This window comes from Lontra canadensis, unplaced genomic scaffold (genome assembly GCF_010015895.1).
Source record: "Lontra canadensis isolate GAN:19392208 unplaced genomic scaffold, GSC_riverotter_1.0 scaffold28, whole genome shotgun sequence".
NCBI classification, from domain to species: Eukaryota; Metazoa; Chordata; class Mammalia; order Carnivora; family Mustelidae; genus Lontra; species Lontra canadensis.
In genome coordinates, this window is record NW_022631022.1 from 1,248,238 (window position 1) to 1,265,107 (window position 16,870).

The 16,870-nt window shown below is 36.1% G+C and overlaps 1 protein-coding gene across 3 annotated transcripts in view; it reads right to left on the bottom strand.

Moving 5' to 3' along the window:
* Window positions 1-16,870, bottom strand: part of PIAS1 (protein inhibitor of activated STAT 1) — a 116,993-nt gene that overhangs the window by 25,728 nt on the left and 74,395 nt on the right. For all 3 annotated transcript variants that reach the window (XM_032864611.1, XM_032864612.1, XM_032864613.1), the window contains exons 3-7: window positions 16,258-16,342; window positions 15,945-15,992; window positions 12,245-12,335; window positions 11,253-11,387; window positions 5,204-5,309 (exon numbers count right to left, since the gene is read on the bottom strand). In XM_032864611.1, the coding sequence (XP_032720502.1) occupies window positions 5,204-5,309; window positions 11,253-11,387; window positions 12,245-12,335; window positions 15,945-15,992; window positions 16,258-16,342 (465 nt within the window). The remainder of the gene's footprint in view (window positions 1-5,203; window positions 5,310-11,252; window positions 11,388-12,244; window positions 12,336-15,944; window positions 15,993-16,257; window positions 16,343-16,870) is intronic.

The window sequence follows — 16,870 nt, forward strand, 5'->3', positions numbered from 1 at the left end:
ATCCTTATGACATGTGGACAAGGGAGTAAAAAATAAAGACAAATCATAATATTTACCCTGCAACATCAACCAATGTGTTGGAAGTCTTCCAGGAATTAAAGTTTTCCTGTGTCACTATGATGGCAGTGGTAACAGTATTTTATTATATGACCTATAATAAAGTTATAGCAAGCCACATTTACTCTTTTAAAAAACCTCTGTTGTCATGACCTATGAGTTAGCCATTATTCAGTCACACGTGGCTATATTTAAATTAAAATTAAATATAGTTTAAAATTCAGTTCCTCAGATGCACTGGCCACATTTCAGAGCTCAAGAGCCACATAATGCTGGTAGCTACCACACGAGTCAGTGCAAAGGGATGATATTTCCATAATCACAGATCTATTTCTTGTGGTTTACTTTTTTTTTCCTAATATTTCTAATAATTTCCATCATTCCTTAATATCAGATTATTTTATAGTCATCCTTTTAGAACTTTAAGGCTGTAAACACCTGAACACATTAAGGCCAATACTTCATTTTATAGGCAAGGAAACAGAGGCACAGATGCCAGATTTTTGTTCTACATCTCTTTTAATCAGTTTACCTTAACAGAAATCTACTATGCACCAGGAACCATGCGCTAGGAATTCAAAGATAAATAAGATTAAATTCCTGCCCAGAGGAACTCAGAGTCCAGTGGAGAGTAAAGATGCTCAGTGGGATCATCCGCAGTGTAATGTGCTCTAATGCAAATGTGTTCAGGGAGCTAGCTGAAAGTCAACTCACCCACTTCCGGGGTGCTGAGATGCCTCCTGGAAAAAGTGAAACCGGAAGGATAACTGGAGTCAGGCAAAGAAGAGGGAAGTTCAGAGGCACAGAGAGCAACACTAGCAGAGCAGTACATAAAATAATTTAGTATTTATGGGATTTAAGAAGAAGGGTAAATACAGATGACCCTGGGAAGTAGTAAGCAGGTGCCGCTTCAGGGAAAGCTGCATCTGTCATGCTAACAAAGTTGGGTGTTTCTACTTCACCGATGTTAAGAAGCTATGGAATTGCAAGGAAATAGTAAGATTAGATCTGCATTAATCACTTAGGTTGCTACGATGAGAGAGATATGAAGAGGGGACAAGAATGAAGAGGGATATATTATTTTAGAATAGGTTTTTTAAATAAAGGCAGAATATGAGCACTTAAATGAGGGCAGCAATGGTAGAGAGAGAGAAGATGGATGAGAAATATTTAGGGTAGAAGTTTGATAGGATTCGTTGAGTTTGGTTTTAAATAATTGAATCTGAGGAACCAGTGGAATGTTCCAGTTAAGGCAGTTAGCTAGCTATACATATCTATATTTGAAGTTCAGGGGAAAGTCTGGGATGAAGGTGTTTGGGAGAGTTCATGCTAATTTAAACCATAAGACTAGATGTGATTATCCCTAGGTAAAGTATGCAGAAAAGTGGACCAAGGATGACACCTCAGGGAAAACAAACATTTAGGATGCTTCCCTCAAGAGAATCCACTGAAGGCAGCTAATTGAGAAGAAATAGAGAAGACTTTCAAGGAGAAAGTGGTTGGTAGGAAATGAAGCAAAAATATCTAAGATGAAAACTGGAAAGAAAGTTTAAATTTGGCAATCAGAATGTCAGTAGTGACATCAGTGGAAAGATTGGAGTTAAAAGAGCACAATGGGTTGCAGTGAGGAGGTAGACAGCAAGTGTAGACCGCTCTTTGAAGAAAGTAGGATGAGGACAACAGGAGGGGCACAGAGCTCTATCTAGAGTAGAGAATAGCTTGTTTTTATATTTTTTAAAGGATGAAAAAGACCTGATAGGGAAGGCTAACAGGAAGAGTTTTATAGAGGGACAGACAGCAGATAAATGAGCGAGGTCTTAAAACACTGCTTTTGAGCATCTCCACCTGGATGTCTCAGACATCTCAAATACTAGTGTGAACATACAGTCTGATCTTTCCTCTGTATCTCAATCTTTTCCAAACTGTTTTCCATTTCGGCAAATGGCACTATCATGTAACTGCTCCTTGACTTTTCCTTTTCCTTCACTCCCCACATGTAATCCGCCACCACTGCTACCCTTCACCAGTTCTCAAGCCATCAACCTCTATGACCATCACCATTACGTCTGTTCAAGACACCATCACCTCTTTCCTGGACAACAGGTTCCTAACTGGACTCATTGTATCAGGCCAGCCTCTCTTCAATTCAGTTGGCAGAGCAACCTTCTGATTGCCCAAATCTGATCATGTCACTCTGCTTAAAAATCTTTTCAGGGTTTTCTATTATCTACCTTTATGAACTGTATCTACCTGTATCTACCATTTACCTATGTGAACTCACCCCATGGCTATCTCTCTGGCCATCGTTCTCCTTTGTTCTCTCTTCTCTAGCTCCACTGACCTGTCTCATGGCATATTCCCCTCTCATCTTGGGGCTTAACTCCTCCTCACCCTTCTAATCTTGTCTTAAAATTCACAGCACCAGAGAGGACTATGTTCTTCTGTTGTTACCTCCAGAATTCCCTGTCTTTCTTCTTTAAGGCACATGTCACAACTGTAATTCATTAATGACTCATTCAATCACTTAATTCTGTCTTTCCCACAAGACTGCAAACTTCTAAGGGATGCAGAGACGGTGTGTGTCTTGTTTAATGCTATATTCTCCTGTGCCTGGAACACTGTAGACTCTTAATATAATTTCTTGAATGAGAAGAATAAATGAATAAAAGATTAACTCTGAGCAGAAAAAGGGACATTTCCTCCTGAGACTGAAGAGAGTAAGTAAGGATAGGTGCAAGTGTAGATAAGGTGAAAAGCAGTTATGGTGGCACTAGGATTAAGGAAGAAATGGGCATTTGAGAGAATTCCCATCTTGTAGCCCTAATTTTCTTGCAGGGGTAGCACGGTGAGAGAGGGGGAGTAGTGTTTGAGTAAACTATGGTCAGGGTTTAAAGTGACTGCTGTAGGAAAGAAGGAGAGGAGACAGGAACATGACCAAAAATTTGTGAAGGCCTGCCTTTGCGATAGAGGGGACAAACTCTACAAAAAGGCAGAAATCACAAGACAAAAATCTACTAAATCCAAAGAATCAGAGCAGATGTCTCTGTGAAAAGTTTATTTATTACTGTTTAAATTTAAATAAACTTTAATAAAAGTTTATTAATAAATAAATAAACTTTTAAAAAAGTTTAAATATTACTGTTTATTCTTTCAAGAACATAATAGTGCATGATTTGATGAATACAACTCTGCCAGCAAAATTTACTAATAAGATTAAGAAGGTCTTACAGTAAATATACTTTTAGGCAAACTTATTTTTCAAAAATATCTGGAAAAACCTGTCAACGTTTTCTTCTGTCAAGTTGTTTTATACAATCTTTTAATTACACACTTAATTTACTCAGAAAGTTATTTCTTTATAGATAGTATAAAGGCAAACAATCTGTTCTTTAATCAATTACAGTGAATGTCTTACTAGTAGGATCCAAATTAATGTTTTATTGGTTCTCCAGGCCAATAAGTAAGATAAGATATAAACTGCCACAAAAATCCCACCCACTCTGCTACTACTCTTCACTTCCAACACTGTATCAGAGATGAAATATACAGCCTTTGAATTAAGAAGTTTCTGCTGCTGAATAGTGACTAACAGTGGTTCCTTCCAGAAAATAAAATAATATTAGGCTCACCTTCCTACTCTCCCTCCAGATGGTGCTACAACTACAAATGAAGAAGAGTGAACAGCTTGAGGAAAAACGGTTTGCCTTACTACTACTATTATTATTAAATATAACATTCTCATCCGCCTTATTTCTTGGTATTACTTTTTCTACACAAGCTCACATAATTCCGTAACTCTTTGACTAGATGAGATTCTATAGCTATATGGCAAATATAAAGATTCTCCAGTGAATGACCAGGGACAGACTTCAGCAAGTATGGAAAAAAAATTCCTTCTCTTGCACTCACCTTCAAAGCAGATGTCTGTCCCTTTTCTTCTTTGTCCCTGCCCACTGGTGCTTCCTCTCCCCTAGACCCCAAACCAGTGCTGTCATTCTAGCTCCCCACAGTCTTCTGAGGAATGTCTACACAGACATTAGCCAAAAGTGTACTCCTCTTGACTCAGGATTATTTGCATTTTAAAAAGGGTTCTTTTAATGCAGAAAAGTCCTCCAATGAACTATTGAGGGTATACTGCTAGTCAGAGGTGGTGGGATCTTTTACTCTGGCACAGAAACAGGTTAGCATAATAAGATAAAAGCTATGCCACAGAGGAAAGTGAGAAGAAAGCTGGCCTTACTACTTTAGTTCTTTTCACCAGAGTGTGCCTAACTACAAAACTGAGAGTGGGTTTCATTAATCAACTCACATCAAGAATCCTTAAAGAGGAGCTATCTAATCCTTGCCTGTAAAAGTTTGGTTTCCCTGTGTCCGGCACCATCCATGAATCCATCCACAATCTCTCTCTCACAAAGAAGAGAACAACAGAAAAACTTAGTTCTCCTCCTGAGAAAGGCTGCTAACCTCTGGCCTTCATCCCCAAGAACTGAGGCCAGAATGGTTAATCTGCAGACCTTTCTGCGTCTCAAATTCTACGCAACACTATGAACCATCTAGTTATTCATAACTATGAGCCCAGACTTTGGAGGAACTTTAGAAGTCACGTAGTAACAACCTCTTGTTACATATGAGGAACCTGAAACTCAGAGAAGACAGTGACTTGTCCAAGGCTTACATAACTGATGAACAGAAACTGCTTTGTTATTATTTTTACCATCCCACTATCTTTCTACTTTATTAATTCAGGGATACAGTCATCACATACTCATGTACATTCTTCCTGGATAAACCTTAAATATAAAATAATTCTCATGAAATACATGCCAAGGTTTCCTTCCTGTCTCCTAGAATTCCATAAACATTTATTTTGTGATGTTTTCATAAAATATTCTTCCATATTCATTTCTTGGCTTACCAAAGTTACCTTTAAGGTTAGTAAAATAGAAACTATAAAATATAGGTCATAACAAAGATACTAAAACCACCTCTAAGCTTTGATTTACTTTATTCAGAAAACAAGTTTTCAGTGTTTTGTATCCCCTATGACAAGGTCTAGTAAAAAAAATTTCTTTCGTTGAAAATATACTACTCTAACCTTTACCAAAATAGTTCAGCTGCATAAATGAAATAAGTTTATTATACGTACTTAAAGCTCTAGAATGATCCGGATTCCTTATTCCCTTTGCTCGTAACCTCTGAAGAAGTACTGTTGAGGACAACTGTTTTACAAGATATACTGCCATGGAATAGTTCTGGAAAAAAAAAAAAAGATGCAGAAAAACAACATATATAAGTAAACAGTACATCTATTTTAATCCCACAATGACAGGGAAAGAAAACTAACACTTGTTAAAACACCTACTGTGTGTGGCCAGGCACTATCAGGTGTTTTCATGAACAAGAATTTAGTCCTAACCAAAAAGCTCCTGAGGTGGTCATAAACCTACTTTTATGGACAAGGAAAGGGAAGTGTAGAGAAGTAAAAGAATTTTGCAACTTTCAACCATTAAAGTCAGGTCTGTCATGCTTCTATATTACCTGACTACTTATGCTTGAAGCTAATCAATTTGAAGCACCTATATAAAAAAAACACTGTTAAAACTAAAATATAAACCAAGGCCAGTAAGACGTCAAAAAATCACCATAAACCATATTTAGTAGGTAACAGATCTAAAATAGTAGCTATTTAAAAATTACAAATTAGATTGGCTTCCTAATCCATACCATCGAATCTTTCTTTTTACTTCTAACTAGTTTCAAAAAGACCTTACATGGGCCATTATCACAAACAGAGGGAATATTTAAGATTTTCAAAGAGAAGCCGCTGGTTTGGCAAATGAAGAGATGAATATCCATTACCGACAAAGGATTAGCAGAGGAGATGGTAGCAGGAGAAGGGAACAAAGAAAACATTAATCAATAAAGCCAAAGTGGAGTGACTGGATAAGAAGAAAAGAGGGCTGAGGCTTATTAACGGTAGGAGAGAGATCTCAGTAAGAAGGGCCACTTTCTATTTGGTGTTGGGATCAAGAGGAAGATCAAGAGATTTAGAAAGAAGTAAAAGGAAAAAATACTTACTGCCACCTTCTAGATTACAGCTACATATAATTTCTGAAGCACTCTTAACATATACTATCTACTTAATTTAAACCTCGCAGAAGGCCTAGAGGAGACAGGATAAGTATTTTTCTAAGTAGTGGTTCATGAAAAGGAGGAACAAAAAGATACGTCATGTGCTCATGATCAGTCGTGCATCTGCTTGGTGACAGAGCTGGCACAAGAACCCAGGAGGAAAGAATAGGGCTGTCAGAACAGTGGACTTCGTGACCAAGGCTAGCAGAGTTCTCAACAGTTCTTGTTATAACACACCCTGTTGGCTTTGACCCTCCTAACCAAATTCCAGACTTTTCAAAAATACATTCTCCTCTTTTAACAACAAGAGAAAATATCCTACAGTATCCTCTGCAAGACCAAATTTTCATTTAGAGTTCAGAAATCTATCCATGTTCATATGTTACGTATTTTCTGGAGAAAAAAATGAAGTGTCAAAAAAGCTAATTTACAAGGAACTGTAAAATTGCCTAAATTTTAGAGCATACAACACACCAATCTAAAATAAAACTAAAAGGCTTCCTCTGGGGGAAAAAAATGTATTCACCTTTATTATTTATTTGATTAATGTTTCAAATATGACAGAAACTGGAGAAATGCTAATTAACACTGTGAAATTATGTACTGACAGCTTGAATCTTCAATACTAGAAACTCCCCTCAGGCTTTTTATAATTTTTTAAGGAGAGATCAAGTAGAAACCACAACCACAAGTTCAGTGAAAAGGTATGTTCACTCTAGTTGAAACATGTAACCAAATTAAAAAAAGAAGTAGCAGCAGCAAAAAGAATGTCAGGTATTAACAAATACCACTTTACTGATAATATGGAATTCAATTTTATATCACCTGAAAGAGATTTAGCAGCAATAAAACACCAACCTTCCCAGTGGCATGCTATCTCTTCTAAGTAGATAATATAATGTTTCTGCTAACCCTTCAAAGTACTGCTTAATTCCAACTACTCATAAATATTATATTACACTGATGTTTTTGTCAAATGCCTTCTCAAGTCTTCAAAACTGTCTATCAAGTTCACAGGACATCTTCTCCATAGTAAGATATAATCTCTCAAGAAGTGTCCTTTACACCAGTATCTAAATAACTCTTCTATAAACAATGAAAGTTTAATAGACGCTAAATGCAATGATCACCCTGAGGTAGGATAAGAAGTTACAATATAATTCACTTATTTCCTTCCTATACTGGCTCTTCTTTAAACACACACACACATTATTTTTATATAATTATTTTTATATAATTTATTATTTTTATTATTTTAGATCTCAGTTTTAAAAAGACATAATTGACATATAACATTGTGTATGTTTATGGTGTATAACATATTCATTTGACAGACTTAGATACTGTAACATGATTACCACCTTAGCTTTAGTTAACACACTAACTCTTCTATTTCCTTTGCAGATGTATTTTTAACATTTCTCAGTGGAACTAAAAAATGCAAGTTAATCCCCAAAACAGTAAGAAATCCTCCACAAACTAACAGAGTATCCTTACAAGTTGAATTAAAAGTAGTGACAGAAAAACAATCTAATAAATTATCTCCTGGGCTTTGGTAAAGAACAATTTTCTTTCAATGCTTTACTTCAAAAAGGTCTCCAACTTGTAGACTGGGATCTATACAAATATCTAACCTAACAGATCACCTTCAAATCACTGAACATACTATCTTCCTTCTGAGATTTGAAAGGCTTTCCTCTCTCCTTTAATGCTATATGTCAGCACCACATTACCATCCTCTGCCACAGTTTGAGACTTCTTTCATAGTTTATTGTAAACTTCCTGGTAGGCTATAAGTTTCACACACAGTCAAAAAAACCAATACAAAACTAAAAACATTTTTCAATACTCTCTTCAAAAAGGGAGACAAAAAGGCAAACCCCAAGGTACACTAGAAGTAAAACATTTAAAAAGATTTCAAAAACCTAATCATAACCTATTAATTAGGCAAAGGAAAAAATATAATCTTGATAGATGTCAAAAAGGATTCTGATAAAATTCAAAATCCATGTCTCACAATGATATCCAGTAAAGAGCAATAGAGGAGTATACTGTTGATGTAATTAAATTCTGTGAAAAATTAATTACATCAATACTTGTACTAGTGGTATTCTCATTTTCATAAGAAACAAGCTGGGCATGTCCACTAACACTCCCATTATTTAACATTGTCCTGAAGGTTCTAGCCAGCACAACAGAACAAAAACAAATTATGATGTAAGTACTAAGATTATAATTATTTGTATAATGATACATCTTTTCAAAATATAACAGAAAATATTATAGAAAAAAGATTACTTGAAATAGCAATTATAACAATAAACAACACAGGAATTAATAAAAAACATGGAAGATTTATAAGGAAAAAAACTAATAAATGACAGAGGAACATAAAAGGGGCTCTGGATAAGTGGAGAAACATATACAGCTCCTGGAATGGAAATATTAAATACTGTAAATAAATTAATCCTCCTTAATTTAATATACTAATTTAAAGCAATTTTGTTCCAATTCCCAGAAAGATCTGGCGGAGCAATACAGGGATATGCAGCTCCCTCTCTGTAATTACTCTTCTGCTCTCCTCACGGCCTCCCTCACCCTCAGCTCACATTTTTTTCTCTTGCCCAAACTTACCCTCTGAGTCTACTATTAATTGCCTAGTTAGAATGTCTCTCAGGCATCTCAAAGTCAAAACTGAACTCATGATTTTCTCCATCTAGTTTTCTAACACTCCTTCCTCCAAAACAAAGACAAAAAACATGCCTACACTCAATCCTTTTTTAGTGTTTCTTCTATCTTGGTAATATTATCATTTACCTTCTCATTCCAGTCAGAAACCCAAGAATCATCCTTGACATCTCCGGGTTCTCTCGGCCCCTACTTGTGATTTCTCACTCAGTCCTACTGACCCACGACTTCTCTCCAGCCCGACTGCCACTGCTCTAGGCTAATACTCGCTCTCTTCCACTAATACTTTAGCAAAAGCTTGCTCCTGCAGGATTCTGGCCTCCATTCAAACTGCTTACCACTCTGAAGAACGATGTTTTATAAAAAGAAATATACTACTGTAATATTCTCACTTAAAAAGAGACTATCCTTGGGGCACCTGGGGGGCTCAGTCGGTTAAGCATCTGCCTCCAGCTCCAGTTATGATCCCAGGGTCCTGGGATCCAGCCCCACATCGGGCTCCCTGATCCTCGGGAGTCTGCTTCTCCCTCTCCCTCTGTCTCCCCCCTGGGTGGGGCACACACGTGTGGGCACATATGTGTGCTCTCTCCCTAGCATGAGCTTTCTCAAATAAATAAATAATCTTTAAAAAAGAGAGAGAAACTATCCTTAACATTAGCAGCAGCACCTCACAGGCCCCGCATGGCTTGGACCTTTCTTACTCTGTGGCTTCGTTCTGTACACGGCTCTTCTCCACTCTCTGCTCTAAGCCCAATGGCTCCCTCTCAGTTTCCTGAAAAGAACCAGGCTCACCCCTGCCACTGGGTTTTTGTGCAGGTTGTGTCCTCTGAACCTTCCTCTGAAACTGCTTCCTTCTATCCTCCTCTTAACTCTTGGCTCAGTCACTACTTCCTCAGGGAAGCCCCACCTGACCTCTCCCTAATTCAAAGTAGCTTTTAAAATATTCTAAATCACTGCACACCTATCCTTCACAGCCCTTCTAGTACGTATGTTCACCTTTTTGTGTGTGACCACCTGGCCCCAGATCTCAGGCTCTGAAAGAATACGGACTTTCTTTTCTTGCTATGGTACTGTCAGTTTTTAGTACAGCGCATGGCATACAATAAGCATTCAATGAAATTCAAATGAATTAATGAACAGAAATGAGCTTACATGATAAAACTGAAATAATCAAAAACACTCTGAAATTGTCCCAGAAAAAGAATGCAAGACTAAGAAACCCATATAAAAAAAATTCAGAAATGCACACAGGATAAATAAAAATCAAATATATAGTAATGGGAGCTTCTGAATCAGCATTTATTTAGTTAATGGCATGAGACCAACTGGCTACTGAAAAAACGAAAAGTAAATTTTCATTACATACCACACAGAACTTGCGATGGATTATTTAAAGGCAAAATAAAAAAACCTCAAAAGTCTAGAAGAAAATATAAACAAATATTTATGTAAGCTTGGGAAGGGCAGACAGACTTAAGGTTGACGGGGACTGAGAATGAAAGACTACAAAAAAAAAAAAACCTGGTTAAAACTGGCTCTATAAAAATTTAAGTCCTCTAAATATTAAATAACTACATAAATAAAAGTAAAAGGCAAACAACTGGAAACAAATATTTGCAATCTGTGAAAGAGGTTAAATCTTAATATATAAAGAACTCATAAATAAGAATATAAAAAACAGCAACAGAGAAATAAATTATGGATATACTTCTAAAATCACAATAGACAAAATATGTTCATAATCTCAGTAATAAAAGAAGCACAATCAAAGCAACATGGTGCCTTTATTTACCTACCAAACTTGGTAAAGATTTTAAAGAAGATGAAAGTATTGAGAGGGTACGGGTCAATGGGCACACAAACACTGAAAGTCAGAGAATAAATGTGTACATCTTCTGGTAACGCAACATTTCTTTAAATTCTGCATGCTCTTTGACTCAGGAATTTCACTTCTGGGAATTTAAGGAAATTATGATGTATGTATGCAAAGCTATAGCTATTAGGATGGTCTTTGAAATAGCAATGAATCAATCAATCAATAAATCAGCTAATTGCTCAACAACAGGGAACAGACTAAACTATGGCATATTCATACTGGAAAAAGACCTAGCCGTTAGAAATCATGCAGATGAACACGTAATACCATAAAAAGACGTTCATGATAAACTGCTGAGTGAAAGGATGAGGTTATAAAACAATGAATACCGCATGATCCCATTTTTTAAAAATGGGAACATGTTGAAAATTCATTATGAGACAGAAATAAGTCCTTTTGCAACTCGTTTTACAGTATCATTTACATATAAGCTCAGGTAGCCATGGAGATTAACCCTTCCTTATGATACTAACATCTAGTAGAAATAAAATTTACTTACTCTTCCAATTTCTGCAGTCCAAGAAACAACAATGGTGTTTGGTACTGTTGTGGACAATCGGACAAGTGAGGTGATATTGATTGGTCGGCTGGGTCGCTTTGGTTCCACACCATTTTTTGTAGGTGGAAGATAACCCTAAGGATGAAATATCATTTATTTCCGCTTATTATTTCCATAATCATTTCAACTTCCATTACTAAAACAAACAAAAAACCCCCACAAACTACATACTAGAATATGAATATTTTCATTAAAAATTAGAGAAGCAAACATTTACAGGATTATTTCTCTGAACACCCCTACAGTCTCATTATAGTAAGCCTGCGACTAATACTGGCAAATAAAAGTTACAAATCTCTTCAACTTAAGAATCAGGATGAATTATGGGGCGCCTGGGTGGCTCAGTGGGTTAAAGCCTCTGCTTTCGGCTCAGGTCATGATCCCAGGGTCCTGGGATCGAGCCCCGCATCGGGCTCTCTGCTCAGCAGGGAGCCTGCTTCCTCCTCTCTCTCTGCCTGCCTCTCTGCCTACTTGTGATCTCTGTCTGTCAAATAAATAAATAAAATCTTTAAAAAAAAAAAAAAAAAAAGAATCAGGATGAATTCATAAAGAGCTTGGGCAAGTATATAAGGAACATTTTAAAGGTGACCAATAACAGCCTGCACTCTGATTCTCTAAGACACAGCATTCTTCCCCTATTCTACCACAGGCTTCTGATTCACATGAGTACCTCTGAGGTTTTTCTTATCTCTCAAAATCCAGTATAAAACTAAAACTACCACACTCAGCTCTAAGTCTTAGACTTAGTCTCCATAGCTAACGTTACAGCTGTTAATTATACATGGTTGTTACAAGTGTTTTACACAGTTCCATGAATATACATTCAAAATGAAGATGTTTACTTAATGAAAAACTATGATTAACAGCAGCTGTCATTACTTATTTGATAGCTATGTTGGCAATGCATTTAAAAAACAGCTTTTAGAACTTACCGGAAGGCTGCAAGGTTTTGTATTCACTTTCACACAAAGATTGGGTGGGAAGTGATCTTCTTGTGGACAACTGGTTTCTGATAAACAAAACCTAAACAATAAAGAACAAGTTTAACTTCCTTTATTAAGGATGACCTCAATATTTTTATTCAATAGCTAATCTAAAAGGTTGCTAATCTTAACAACAACAAAAACTACTAGAGCTAGATATTCCACATGATGAATAAGCATATTTAAATAAATTGAAATAAATAATTCTGTCAACATAGAGTTTCAATAATCATGACTATCAGCCTACAGTTGTCTTCATAATATTGCCAATCATTTGCTTACGCATGTTTTAGGGAGAAAAAAAAGGCTCTGCAGTGGAATAAATTTAAGACATTCTGATTCAAAAAATTCAATTACCTTAATATAGAACATCCCAGAGCTAGGGTAACATGCACTGTAACTTTCTAAGAGGGAGATATAATACACAGTAGCTCCCAAACTTATCTGCTTATAAAAGTAATTTTTTGGTTCTTAGCAGAATATACTGAAATGCTGTTAAGTCCATCTCCCAAACCAAATTCTATCCACTAAGCCAAGGTACTCCATTATTCCCTGAGAACTGAAGGTGTGGAAAAATAACATTATTTGTATTATATCCACATATCATTTAAAATCCTATTTGAGAAACTCATGAAACCATTTGTTTCTAAATTAAATGCATAATCTTTCAGGAAGACTATGGATGGCTACATAATTTGTAAATTCTCACTCTGCTCATGCTTACATAGATAAAGAAGTAAATCATTAATTTGCTATTTAAGACATATTAATAACTTCCTTATTCCCAGTATACAGCTAAGGCTCATCCCAATTTTTTAAGATCTTATTTATTTATGATAGAGGGAGAAAGAGAGAGATAAAAGAAGCAGGGGGAATGCCAGGCAGAGGGAGAAGCAGGCTCTCCTGCTGAGCAAGACCCATGAGGAACCTGTTCCCAGGACCCTGAGATCATGACCTGAGCTGAAGGCAGATGCTTAACCAACCTAAGCCATCCAGGTATCCTGGCTCATTCCACCTTTACAGAACATTCACAGCATCTTTATGTTAAGAAGAACCCTATCTGAATTCTGTGAAATATTCATTACACACAAACATCTTCTCTTAGCATCTATGGAGTAGGGTCTTGACCTGCCGGCTACAGAATCTGGGTATGAGAGGATCCACAAATTGGACAATTTTCTGTGTACATATACACATTCATCTGTATGGGGAAACAATCTGTAGCTTCCATCAGATTCTCAAAGGGTAAGGGACCCAAAAAAGAGTTAAGAATTACTGATCTACAAAGATTTTCTTGAAATATACATAGTAAACAGATGAAAATATAAAGATGTCAAAGCTCCCAGGATCATCTCTAACCCCAGCAAAACCTACCACAGGACAATCCTTTATAGTGAAACAGTACAAGGATGCCACAGAGTTTTTAATAAATTAGTCCAATGCAATGATAAATTTAAAACATGGACTCTGGCTGCCTGAAGCTACAGAAAAAGAATGATTTATAAGACAAGTTGACTCCTATTCATTGAAGTAGAAGGTGAAAATCGAAGCCACTTTAACAAAGCAAAGGGAAAGGGGGAGGAATAACAGCAAGTTGCTGTGAAGGAGTGCATGGTGGTGGGAAAAGAAAACAGGTGCGTAAGTAAGAACAGACTAGGAACCCAGCAGAGAAAACACTGACCCTATCCTGACCAAATCATCGTCATGCTTTAGATATAATTTATAATTAGGATAATAAGTGTACATTCCCAGCTTAAACAATACATGGGGATTGTATACCTAGTTAACAAGGATAAGAGGGTTAAGATGAAAAATAACCATTTTATCAAAACACAGCCATCTGACAATTATGAAATATAATATAATGGATCTTTTTTCATCAAGTTCTGGAGATGAATTTGAATTAAAAATGGCTAAACCATTTTTAACCACCAAGATTCAGAGGTCTCAGAACCTCTGAAATAGAAAGCTGATCTACAGCTTAAAAGCATTCCTTTGGAATTTGAACCATACCTGTTGATGCGTTACAGAATGCATGTATATTAATATAAAATTTTGAGGACAAGAACTAGATCTTTTGTTCTAGACTATGGTTTTTCAAACTCTATTTTAGTCTTGGAACTCTTTCCTCAAGTGAAAACTAACCCAGAAGTCAAACATGCAAAATAGATCAAAGCAGTACTACTCTGGTTGAGGGGAGTGGGTAGGGAATGAGGGTGGGTAGGGAATGGGAAGACCTAGCAAGACCCCTAAGGGCGGCTCCAAGCAACAGTTTGAAAAACAATGTTTCAAACAATAATGTCACATATCAGTATGAACAAAATAAAACTGCGGATGCAGAAGTAAGCAAAATTACAAAAATATATTATTATGAAGGCATCATACTTTTTAATCCTTTAATTTATTCAGTCATTATCACGTTCTGCCCCTGACAGAGGATAACGTACCTGTTATACAGGAACATCTTTGTCAGTGCCCTCTAAAATCAAGACTTCAGGGGCGCCTGGATGGCTCAGCTGGTTAAGAGTTTGCCTTCAGCTCAAGTCATGATCTCAGGGTCCTAGGATGGAGCCCTGCATTGGGCTCCCTGCTCAGCGGGGAGTCTGCTTCTCCCATGCCTTCTGTTTCTCCCACCTGCTCATGCTCTCTCTGTCTCTCTCAAATAAATAAATAAATCTTTAAAAATAAATAAATAAAATTTTTAAAGAATAATAAGATCAAGACTTCAACCTCTCCACTGCTTTCTCACTGTTTTCATCACTCTATTTTTAAGATCAGAGTTTTTCACATCATTCCCTGAAGCAATGAGCAGGTGCTTTATTCTCTTTTCTGACCTCCTAATGTATTATAATTTGTACATACAACTTCAGATCCAATTACTGAGACTGTGGCTATCTGTTTGACTTATCCTTCCTACTTTAGCTTATGGAGGAAAACAATGGTCTTATAACTTCCTCTTCTATCCCTACCGCAACAAGACTAGGGTGGAGCAGTTAGGTTCCTACAGGGATACAGTCCAAGAGTAAAAAGAGTACCATAAAATGGTTTATATAAGACAGAGAGACACATTAATAAAAAAGAATTCTCAGATATCCTTAGAAAAAATGAGCTAAGGAAAGAAACTGAATAAGGGGAAATGGTGAATCCATGCTGGAAAATTTTCCATTCGTCTTTGCAAAACTATCAAGAGATGCCTCATGAAATCCAGAAGAGTGTTTTTAAATTAATGATTTAAAATACAGGACAAAGCAAATTAAACTGTTTTTGGTTTTGTTAGTCTGTGAGACACTGTACACTTACCTTATGTACTAGTTCCTCATTTACAGTAGTTTGTCATTGATACGGATAAGGCCTTTCTTTGCACTTTCATAAACAGAGTAGTTCTAAAGAGTTCACACCATCATATCATTTAAAGATATCTCTAGCTGGAGCTTCCCAACCAACTAATGGCAACCAAAATGGAGGTTAGATATATGGTACATGACTTCCTATATTAAAATCTAAACTGGATAAAAATAGGAGGTCTTCCCTCACCCAAACATCTAAAGCTAGTACTTTCAATATACTTATTGAAAATTACATAATTCTGAAGATCTTTAAGTAATATTAACTTTTAAACACTGGATATATACTGTAAGCAATACCATACCTTAACTGGACCTGCACTGTGAAGTCACATTTGGTCCCAGAAATATCCCTAGAAAAGACAGGGTAAGAACCGTAATTATTTTTAAAATATGTACATGAAAGCTAATTCAAAGATACTGTTACTCCAAAAGTTCTTCAAATTATCAGAGATATAACTGTTCTTCAGATTAACTAACACTATAATAGCATTTATAATACTAATTATTTGCATGACACTAATACTCACCCAATACACTGTTCTTAAAAATCACTTATTATAGATATATTATTGGTTTCAAAGGCCAAACTGCAAGATACACTTGAAGAAAACTTACATGGAACTACTGATCTGCTGCACTTGTTGTGGTGTCAATGCAAATGCAAAACAGGTTTCTCGAAAGCGCTGACTGTTGTCTGATGCTAAAGAAGAAAAGAATTATACTTTTAATTACCTTCAAATTCATCAATAGAGAACACAGCAGCCAGAAAAAAAACAAAAAACAAGCCCAATTATTCATATGACTTTAATTAACTGGAATGTATTCTAGAGTTTAGATAACAAGGCAATTAAAGCACTGAAAAGTAAGAAATGTGCCAGTTGTAATGTAACAGAAATAGGCACCAAAATGGCTAATTCCAAAAGCCATCAGGATTCAAATTCAGAAAATACTTAATCAAAGAAACACTAATTGAAAATTATCTAATCATATAAATGTGTGCATATAGAAGAGCACACGTGCATAAAAACATGCTTATATATATTATCTAAAACAGAAAAATATAAACCCATTTAAAGACACATGATTTCTGAGCTAAGTAACAAATATACATATCTGGAGATCTGCACAGGTGAGGTAACATTTGGTCTTTAAGGCAAAATATGAATTTTACCAGCTCCTGCCTAACTATATCATGCAAGCGTTATACAGTAAATACCATAGCTAGTTT